General features: G+C 43.8%; 1 protein-coding gene across 4 annotated transcripts in view; it reads right to left on the bottom strand.

Annotated features, from left to right (window-relative positions):
• Positions 1-213: 213 nt before the first annotated feature.
• Positions 214-10,441, bottom strand: part of DACT1 (dishevelled-binding antagonist of beta-catenin 1) — a 14,696-nt gene continuing 4,468 nt past the window's right edge. Inside the window, exons 1-4 of one of the 4 annotated variants that reach the window (XM_011961908.1) lie at positions 10,350-10,435; positions 8,024-8,156; positions 7,131-7,283; positions 214-3,274 (exon numbers count right to left, since the gene is read on the bottom strand). In XM_011961908.1, the coding sequence (XP_011817298.1) occupies positions 1,395-3,065 (1,671 nt within the window). In that variant the 5' untranslated portion in view covers positions 3,066-3,274; positions 7,131-7,283; positions 8,024-8,156; positions 10,350-10,435 and the 3' untranslated portion in view covers positions 214-1,394. Of the gene's footprint in view, positions 3,275-7,130; positions 7,284-8,023; positions 8,157-10,349; positions 10,436-10,441 lie in introns of those variants that run through there. The other 3 variants (XM_011961907.1, XM_011961906.1, XM_011961909.1) reach the window with 3 other exon arrangements.

Here is a 10,441-nt window from a genome sequence, read left to right as displayed (position 1 = left end):
ATTATTTTCAGAAATATTTTCCATAGATGACACCTATAAAATGTATCTTAAATTTTAAAGTACCTTAACTAGAAGTTGTCTGCTTTCCTTCATTTGCTTGCTCATCGTCCATTCTAATACTAAAACCTATCTATATTGCGCATGATATTCTAATGCTAGAATAGGTCTAATATAAATCTCACAAATAACACCAATAACCAGCACAAGATTTATAGGTGTAAACATCTGGTTTTATACTGAAATAACAAACTTAACAGCAGTAAAACAAATCGTTTATTACTGCATATGTGTTATATTAAATTTACACAATGATATATAAAAACACATACTGTTTATATTATATGGTAATTTAACATCAACAGGAATATCAACACAAGTACTACTCATGCACAAAACATGCATATATTGGTATACAAAAAGCAATTTTACACAATACTGTTTACCAAAAATTTTTTCTTAAAAAACAGCCCTTCCACATAGGATCAGCGGTCCAATCTGGACTGGATTGCACTAATATGTTCAGGTCAATGCTTAGGTGGCATAGCGCTCAGTGAGCAATTCTGGGATTGGAGTCATGCCCAAGGGTTACTTCATTAATAGTGAATGTCTTTGTGCCCAAGGACCAAAATTTTATCCCAAAAGTAAATCCTCCAAGGAATGAAGGGTTAGATTGGCTACAAATTAGGGAGGGAAAAGAAGGCATCAAAATGTTGGATAAACGGCCCTAGAAGGGGTTATTAGGAACAGGGCCTAGGCACCAAGTGTGGCAAAAGTTTTTGTGAATCCTTTTAAGGTCCCTATCCAGGCTGCCATCTCTGGATTTAAGGTCTGGCCTCCAAGTCATGAGTCTAGTAAAAAAAACAGTTCTGAGAATAAAGCCGAATGGGCATATATCTGAAAAATGTAACTACATAAAAAACTATAGAATACAATGACTGCCCTTCGTACCTACTTCACACTATTGTATGTGGTGCCCCTCAACAGGAAAACCCTCATGGAGACACTGCCCTGAAAACTCAAGGAGCAAATATAAATCCAAAAATTCCATTCACCTGACCTTGGGATCAAACGGTCTTATCCCAATAAAACTTGAACATCAAAACCTGTACCTTGCCAGATGCTCAGAAAGATTAAAATAAAAAACAGCTGGTACCACAAAACTCACTATTACCACCATTAAAACCTCAATATTTACTTCTAACTAGCAAAATATTCTTAACCTTCCATTAAAGGCACTAGCGTCCATACATGAAGATGAAACAATAATTTACCTTGGTTTTATCTTTTTAAAAAAGCATTCCATTAAAGTATTATACAAAAATGAAAACACCACCTTTTTTATTTTGGCAACTAGAGAAAAAAAAAAAAGACACTTTCTACACCAATGACGTCACTCAAACCGTCGTCATCAGTTTCAAAGAGCCAGACCGAAAGCGGAGGATCTTCTTCTTGAGGTTATGCGAGGCCTTAATTTTGACAAAGGTTTTCGCGTGGTGGTTGTGAAGGTCTGGCGCCGTTACCGTTTGAATGGGGAGAGTCTGGACAAACTGGGACCAAATCAAGCCACCGCTTTCTTCAGAGTCGCTGGTGGTTGTGCTCTCCCCCACGAACTCGCCCTCGCTCACACTCGACTCGCTGTCCCCGAAGCAGTTGGTGGTGTAATTGCTCTGCTCGTCCTCACTGGTGTCCACCACGGTGGAGTGGAACAGGGACTCGCACTCCGCCGAGTATTCGGAGTCGCTAGCCACATAGGCGTAGGGGCTGGCATAGGGCAGCTGCACGGGCGCGGGGTACAGCCCCACATTCTCCCGGCGACCCCGCCGGGCCCTCCTCAGGGCCTCTTCATACGAAATCTCGGCCGAGGACTTCCACCGCCGGTAGTCAGTTCGCTTGTGCTTAGGTTTGGCCACCACCGCCTCCCGTCCGTGGCCGTGCGCCCTGCTCCCCGCCCTGTGGCCCCCGCCCGCGGGCCTGCCAGGAAGACCAGCCTCGGGCCCGCCCCCGCTCTTCCTCCCCTTGGAGGAGGCTTTCTTGAGTTTCTTATTTGTATCCAAGTCATCCGGGAAGCGACACTTTTTGCTCCCGGCCCGCGTTTTCTCCCTTACGGTGGGCAAGCCGTTCTCCAGCCCCTGGAGGGCTGGGCCGCGGTGCTTCAGACTGGAGCTCTTCGCGACGCCCACGTTCCTGTGGCCCCGGTGGAGCCTGACACTGGGCTGCTGCCCCGGGATGAACTGGGCCTTGACCAGGTGCGTTTCCTCCAGGCTTTGGGAAGAAGAGCCCTCGCTCTTGAAATCCAAGGCAGGCCTCTCTTCCACCGGGAAAGCTGGAGACAGCAGGGGAGGAGCGGCCGGGGGGACGCCCTGCAGGCTGTTTTTCTGTGACATCTTTTTCAGGGGCTGGACAACTTTGTTCTCCTGCGGCGGGGCGGGGCCTATGCCAGGACTCACTTTTGGAGAGGCCCCTGAGAGCTGAGCGTTTTCTTTAGGGGACTCCCCTGTCCCGATGGCAGGACACCGAGCATGTTCTTGGGAGGCTGGCTTGGCCGTTTTCGGCAGGTGCTTACTCTGAAGGTCGGAGGCAGCGCCTGAGGGGCAGCCCTCTGGCAAGGGCAACTTCTTGCTTTCGGCTTGGTCGGCCTTTGATTCTTTTGACCACTGCTTCGGTGGGGAGAATGTCCCATTGTCCAGAGAAGGTATCCCGCCAGAGGGCAGACATGCCTGTTTCGAATTCTTAAGGTTCACACTGTTGCCCTGTGAGACACCGCCTGGGGCTCTGATACAAACGCTCCCGTTCCTCAGAAGCCCTTTCGTGGGGTCAGCGTTCACGCTGGTTCTTGGTTTGTTGGTCCTTACAGGGTGTGTTTTTTTCTGGACGAGGCTCAGAATGTAGCCATCCATTTTCTTGCTGGATGAAGGATGGGAAGCAGACCATAGACTGCTTGGGGACGGTAAGGAACTGTCTGTTTTGACGGCATTTAGCTCAGATCCACCGCAAATGTCACTGGGATGGCTTCCAAGCCTGTCCTCTTCCCTCAGAGGGTTGCCCGTCAGACAAAGGAGAAACATTGGACTCTGCACAGCCACAGCATGAAGTGGACTGGGATACCGATATACATCATTCCCGTTTTTAGACACCAGATCACACTGGTACTTGGGATTCACATCTGCAATGACATCAAGGGAATTAAATTGTGGTGTGGAGAGGGAACGGCAAACTGCCCCTGAGGCCTGGTCTTCACAGTGGCCTTCTTTATATTCCAACAATCCTATGAGATCTGAAAAACATTTAAAGGTACACTCTGAAGAAATGAATTGGTCAGCACCAGCTTGACTCTTCGGCCAATTTTTATGAAAAATCCATGGGTAGAGAGACCATGCCAAGGATTAAAAAATGCTGCCCTACCATTTGACATGTAATTACTGCTACTGGATGAGGGTGAAATATTTAACAAATGTTTTGACAGCAGATGATATATCCTCTGAAGGAAAAATACTCAGCCATTAAGAATGTTTTCAATCGGCTGGGCGCGGTGGCTCAAGCCTGTAATCCCAGCACTTTGGGAGGCCGAGACAGGTGGATCACGAGGTCAGCAGATCGAGAGCATCCTGGCTAACACGGTGAAACCCCGACTCTACTAAAAAAATACAAAAAAACTAGCCGGGCGAGGTGGCAGGTGCCTGTAGTCCCAGTTACTCCGGAGGCTGAGGCAGGAGAATGGGGTAAACCCGGGAGGCGGAGCTTGCAGTGAACTGAGATACGGCCACTGCACTCCAGCCTGGGCGACAGAGCGAGACTCCATCTCAAAAAAAAAAAAAAAAAAGAATGTTTTCAAACTGCTGCATCATAGAGGGAAAACACTTTAAAGTTTAGTGAAAATAATGATATAATACTAGAATATGATTATTTTATTATGATCACATGTATGCAAAGAAAAAACATCTGAGATGAAGCACACCAAGATTCTAGTAGTAGTAGTTCAGTATGATGAGAAACAAGTGATATTTACTTTATTTTCTGTTTTCTGAATTTTCAATCATAACTGTACTGCATTTACAACTGGGAAAAATAAAATGTTTTGAATCACGGTTTCTCTAGGCTGCTCTCCCCTCTGTGTTCTGTTCCTGGCTTTCTTTAGGATAAACTGTACGTTCAGTAGGCTTTCTCCTCATTTTGTGTTTTTTTAAACCTAATTCTTAATGACATTAATTCAAATATAACTGTCAATTGAAAGGAGATGGAAACCAATCAAACTTCAGTAAAAACTTATAAGATTTAAATAATAATTGCCTTATATTTTCAATAGTGACGCTAAAAAAATAAAACAGGGGCCAGGTATGATGGCTTATGCCTGCAATCCTAACCCTGGAAGGCTGAGGCCAGAGGATCGCTTAGGCCCAGGAGTCCGAGACCAGCCTGGACAACATAGTGAGACCCCATCTCTCTAAAAAAAAAATTTCAATTTAAAACCTATTTTTTAAATATGATAAAGAATTCTTGATTTAAGATTTTAAAAGATTGAGTGGGTAGTATTAATGGATAAATTTCCCACTTGTCAAAAATGTTGTTTTGTTAATAGGATAAAAAATTCTTGATAAGATTTTAAAAGATTGAGTGGTAATATTAATGGATAAATTTCCCATATCTTAAAAATGTAGATGCCAAAGTACAACAAAATCAAGCTTGCTGTCTTAAATGATTTGATCTCTTAAATTGGTGAATATTATAAATAACAAATCCTTTTAATGACCTTCAGTTATCAGAGAAAATTAAAATTGAGTTTATCAGTAATAATTTGTCCTCCATTATATTTATTCATTCAAATACTGAGAATCTACATGTGCCTGATTCTATGTTGAGAAAGCTCCATGAACTTCAATGATAATTAGCAGTCTCAGGGAAAAAATAGTCTAGACCCAGAGATGATATGTAAAGAAAATATAATAAAACAAAAGTGCCATGTCCCCACCCACATGACCCTCCCCTCAATAAAGAGCTTGTTCTAAAAGGAAACATCTAGCTAATAACATCTTCCCCATCCTTCCTCCCCTAGCAACCTAAGCCCTATCTCTGCCTTACTTAAAGCCACACTGACAAACACTTCACTATTCATCCCTTTTCCCTCTTTAGAGTTGAACAAAACAGATATCCCAGCCCCCAAGGCCTGGTGCAACTGTCTCAATTATGTGAGGATGTGGCATTTGGAAGAGCATGGGTCTGTCTTGAAGGAAAACCTAAACCAAAGTGCCTTTAATGGGTTTATAAAGTTTCCCTCTGAAACCAGATCTGTGGAATGAAGGGGAGTAATTACCAATGAACTTGAGGCCCAGACCCTCTAGATAACACAGTTCTGTGCTTCCCCAAATGATTGCTGCTGACAACACACAGATACGAAGACACCAGCCAATTAGCTCCCTCAGCTGTTCAGTGTTGTCTGCCTTGCCTGGACTCAAAAATTCAGGCTTATACCCAAGTGGAGAACACAGACAAACCAGGAGAGTGATGACTTGTGCCAGCACCCAGAGCAATTCTAATCTTCATATTTTCTCTTATAAGAATTCACAATATAACAGGACTAGGGAAGGAGTCTTGAGTTCCAGCAGCAACCATGCCATTCAGCAGATGGAGAACCTCTGACAAATGGCTTATAAGCCAAAATTCCTCTTCTGTTAGATGAGAAGTTTGAAAACAACAATTTCTGAATTCCCTTGGGATGATGGAAAAACATGGACCTGGCGCTTAGGTCTGAGCTTAACTTCTGCCTTTGCCACTCACTATCTATAGAGCCTTAAGTAACATATCTAACTTTACTAGGCCTCATTTTTTTAATACATAAAATGGAGCTAACAAGACCTGTACTGTGCAGAACTACTGGGAGGATTCAGTGGAGATAAATGTATACAGAGCGTCCAGCACAGTGTGCGACACATACTGGAAATGCAGAAACTCTTCTAGTACAATAGCATGATTCCTTCTGGAGGTCATTGCAAAGATATCCCAAAATAAGGAATAATGGCATGTGGGCACCCACTTACTAAAAGAAAAAACAAGCTGCCATCATGCAGAACATTCTGGAGAACATGAAGGGGCCACTGCACCCTGAAGTGCCAACCAGTTTTTGGCCAGGCTGATGGACATATTTAACTTAATGTGAGTGTTAGATTGATTGATTGAGATGGTGCCTCACTCTGTTGCCCAGGTTGGAATGCAGTGGCAAGATCTCGGCTCACTGCAACCTCCGCCTCCAGAGTTCAAGCGATTCTACTGCCTCAGCCTCTCAAGTAGCTGGGATTACAGGCACATGCTGCCACACCCAGCTGATTTTTGTATTTTTAGTAGAGAAGGTGTTTCACCATGTTGCACAGGCTGGGTTTTTTTTTTTTTTTTTTGAGCCTGAGTCTCTCTCAGTCGCCCAGGCTGGAGTGCAGTGGCACGATCTTGGCTCACTGCAACCTCCATCTCCTGGGTTCAAGCAATTCTCCTCCCTCAGCCTCCCAAGTAGCTGGGACTATAGGCATGTGCCGCCATGCCCGGCTAATTTTTGTATTTTTAGTGGAGATGGGGTTTTACCATGTTGGCCAGGCTGGTCTTGAACTCCTGACCTCAAGTGATCCACCCATCTCGGCCTCCCAAAATGCTAGGATTATAGGGGTGAGCCACTGTGCCAGGCCAACCCAGGCTGGTCTTGAACTCTTGACCTCAGGTGATCCAACCGCCTTAGCCTCCCAAAGTGCTGAGATTATAGGTGTGAGCCACTGTACCTGGCTGAGTTTTAGCTTTAAATAATTAAAAGAAGAAAACAGTTCCAGAATGAAAGAAAAATACAGACAGGTTAACCTAACAGCAAAAGCTCGGAAACAGAGCTCAAGACCTACAGTATTTGGGACAGGATTTCTAGAGATAAACTGTCTTGCAGCTATCGGAATATATAACCAAGTAACACCCAAAGGGTACTGGAATAGTTCTAGATACCTAAATGAAACTATGAGTTCTAGATGTAAGTATGGCACTAAATGCTGCAAATTGATGAACCTTCATTTTTCCACCAGTGAAAGGTGCTGGAGCCAAATAACCTTTCAAGGGCCCTTGATGCCTTCCAATTAAAAATTTCTATCAGTGCTAAAAATTCTTACCTGCAGATTTGGGGCAACCATCTAGAGTCAAGGTCGCCTCCAAGGGGCTGCAAAAGCAGGTGCTGGAATGACAACTGGATAAACACTCACTGAACACCGAGTTAGAGGAATTGGAAAGGGATCCTGAAGCCCCATCACTCAGCTCATAGAACCCTACAAATAAAAACACCATTGGAATTAAGATCATGTCAAGGAATAATGCATATTCATGCTTAAAAGGAAAATGAATAATCATTTAGGGAAAGGAATTTTTTTGTTTTCTTTTTTGGCCAATTTTGGTTCACTGGACTTTAGTGTCCTAATCTTATGGTCTTATTTCAAACAATCATTAGGAAAAGGCAAAGAGTCCATAACCAGGGGTACATTTCAGAGTTACTCTCGCCCTCAAACTGACCTTACTCCTTGACCCCGCCTTTGAAGATGTCCAAGGAAAGAAACTTAGATCTGTCAAGCCTCATCTTTATCATGATTGTTTCAGAAAAATAATAAGAGAAAAATCTATTTAAGGAGCCAATGGTTTAAAAGAAAAAAAAAATTTTTTTTGAAGTGGTCTCAGGAAGTTGAAGTGTGACTAATTTTCTAGCCCAGTTCTGACTTACTCAAGTTTCAAAGGAGGGCAGCTCTTGCAGAAATTTGAATAGCTTTTATTTTTAAACTCGGGGGACTCCAGTCACATCGATCTCATTACTAAAAATTTTGTTGTTTGAGTTTATTTCCCTCTTATTCCAATGAAACTGAATGGCAGACTACTTTTTTTTAATTTTATTTTTTATCCTCTCTCTGTGCACTGGAAACAAACTCCATTGCCATTTGCAGGTCTGGGAATGTTAACCACAAGGGGCTGAGATATAACTCAAGAGTGCAGAATTCTGTCCTTGTGCTCAATCACTCACCTGAGCTAGGCCGACTGTCTGTCTCCAGGTGCTCTTCAGATGTCTTTTCTACATCCAATCTCAGGTCACTTATCTGCTTGTCAAGCTCTTGCAACTGATTCAACAAACCAGCATCTCTTCGCCTCAAACAATTCTGATTAGGAAGAAACAAAGGAAACATGAACATACAGGGGTGACATAAGAACCAGAAAGTCTACTCTAAGGATTCAAATTACCCATCTGAAGAGTTCACTAAAACTTAGAAAACCAAAATTTTACTGGATGACCTGAAGTAAAGAAAGACTTCAAGAATTCAAGAATATGTCCTATGTTTAATTCTACTTTCTCACATTTTGTGGTGATATAAAGTTTCTTCATAAAAACAAGACTTTAGTTTCAACTAATATATACAAACTGACTTTTTATAGGTAGGGACAAGAAAAATGGACTGAGACTTTAAATCATCTGGTGTATAACCAGTCTTTTAAAAAACAATACTTCACAGTAGACTCTTTAATTTGAAGTGAGAGTAACAGATTTCCTATAATACGTTATAATCTTAGGTGAGATTTTCTGGCCAAATGTCTTGGCCTGCAGAGTTTTGTTTTCTATTAGTTGCTGTGTGGGGTTTAATCAGTCTTAGGGCCTTTGAAAGTGAGAAACTAATACTAATAGCCAGTGCCAAGTATAATGTGAGCTGGCAGAATCCAAAACCCTCATGGGAAGGCCCATCGAGATTTGAACGCCTCTGGGTTTCCAAAGGTGACAGATGGATTGTGCTAACTCACACTGCCACCTAGTGCTTCCTATTGCTGGAAAAACGGGAGAACTCAAAAAGCATCTGGTTCAAATCATGAATGCCAAGTCTATAAATGAAAATAGTACCATAAACACTGACTGGACTGGAATTCTCTTGACATACTGCTTTGCTCCCCTCAAGCGGACAATAGGAATGCACAATTACAATCTTGAGATTCGTGCAGACAAAAAGGTGCAATTGCACAAGATAATAAAATGTAAAAGTCACCAGCCATAACCAGTGAGAACTGGCTCAAATCCGTGTTACACAGGAATCAGGTCTGTGACCAAAGAAGCACAGTAAAATACCAAAACAGAAATATTACACAAACCACAGTGTACATCCTTACAACGCACATGCATATGAATATCTATGCCTCTTGTCTTTTGACTTAAAAAGCTTGGAGACATAAACCATATGTTTGTTTGTTACAACTAATTTCTTCAGGAAAAATGAACCTATCAAGTAAAAGCATTTGGGTGCTTAAAAGAAAACACACACAGAGAAAAGAAATGATCTGAAAAGAGATAATAGACGAAAACACACGACAACCGCACAGCATCACTTTATTGTGGGAGGGCCACTACCCGGCATGTGTCTAGTTTGGATAGTATCACTTGGTCAGGTGAGGACGTTTGCTGTTTCCAAAACTACATTTTAAGGTCAATGAAAACAAAGCTGCCGCCATTATTCTGAGGCGGGGTCAAAAGCTGTTCATCAATACATTAAGCTACAAAGTTCTTTTTCTTCCCCACTAATGAAGACTGCATAGAATGACTGAGACACTGACAGAAATCCAGTAAGATTAATGCTTCCCGAGAGCAGGTTCTCTTTTCTCCCACCTCCACCACCAATCACAGCTGGCAGAACGTATAAAATATGAGAGGAGGGGACACAGTCTCCAGCCAAATTTCCATCATTTCCATCTAGTTTGAGCTGCCTTATACAAAGGACTTCTATTTGAAATTAAGCACCAGCCTGGGTGAAAGCTGGCATGCTGGGGAGAGCTCTTGGAGAGGCACGGCTCCCTACAGGCGCTCCAGTGTAATCGTAAAACTCGGCCTTGGACAGTTAAGCACGCCACAAACCCCCTCCTTGGCTTTTGGCCCCTCTCGGCGGGAGGAGATGAAGCCAAGAAAACCTCCAAATAAAACGGTATCTTAAGTGGGAGTTTGCAAACCTCTGGGGAGGGGGCATATACTCATCTAACTAAGGAGACCGAAGGTCCGAACTAGGCGACTCCAAGAATCCCGAAGGCAGAGGAGGAGGGAAGAGCGGCCACCCTCTTCCCGTAATCCGCCCGAGGTCGCCAGACACAAAGCGGGCACACGCCTGAAACGCGTGGGCGTCGGCAGCCCACGCGCCGCGGGCACTCAGAAAGGAGATCAGGGAGGTATGGGGCTCAGGGAGGTATGGGGCGGGCGGGGGCGTCCCATAACAGCAAGCATCTCCCCAGCCAGAGTTAACCTCGCGCCCGCCCCAGGCCACCCGCCCGACCTCCAGCCCCGGGGCAGGGACAGCCGTGCTCCACCTTTGGGCATGACCTACCAATTGCTTTCGTAGTAGCAAGATGTTCTCCTCCAAGAACTTCTCCTCCAGGCGGCTGCGCTGCGCCGCCTCCCCCACTAGCTCCCCGGCGC

The sequence above is a fragment of the Colobus angolensis genome, unplaced genomic scaffold (assembly GCF_000951035.1).
Source record: "Colobus angolensis palliatus isolate OR3802 unplaced genomic scaffold, Cang.pa_1.0 Scaffold57, whole genome shotgun sequence".
In the NCBI taxonomy this organism is placed as follows: Eukaryota; Metazoa; Chordata; class Mammalia; order Primates; family Cercopithecidae; genus Colobus; species Colobus angolensis.
This window is presented reverse-complemented; position numbering and strand designations above follow the sequence as displayed.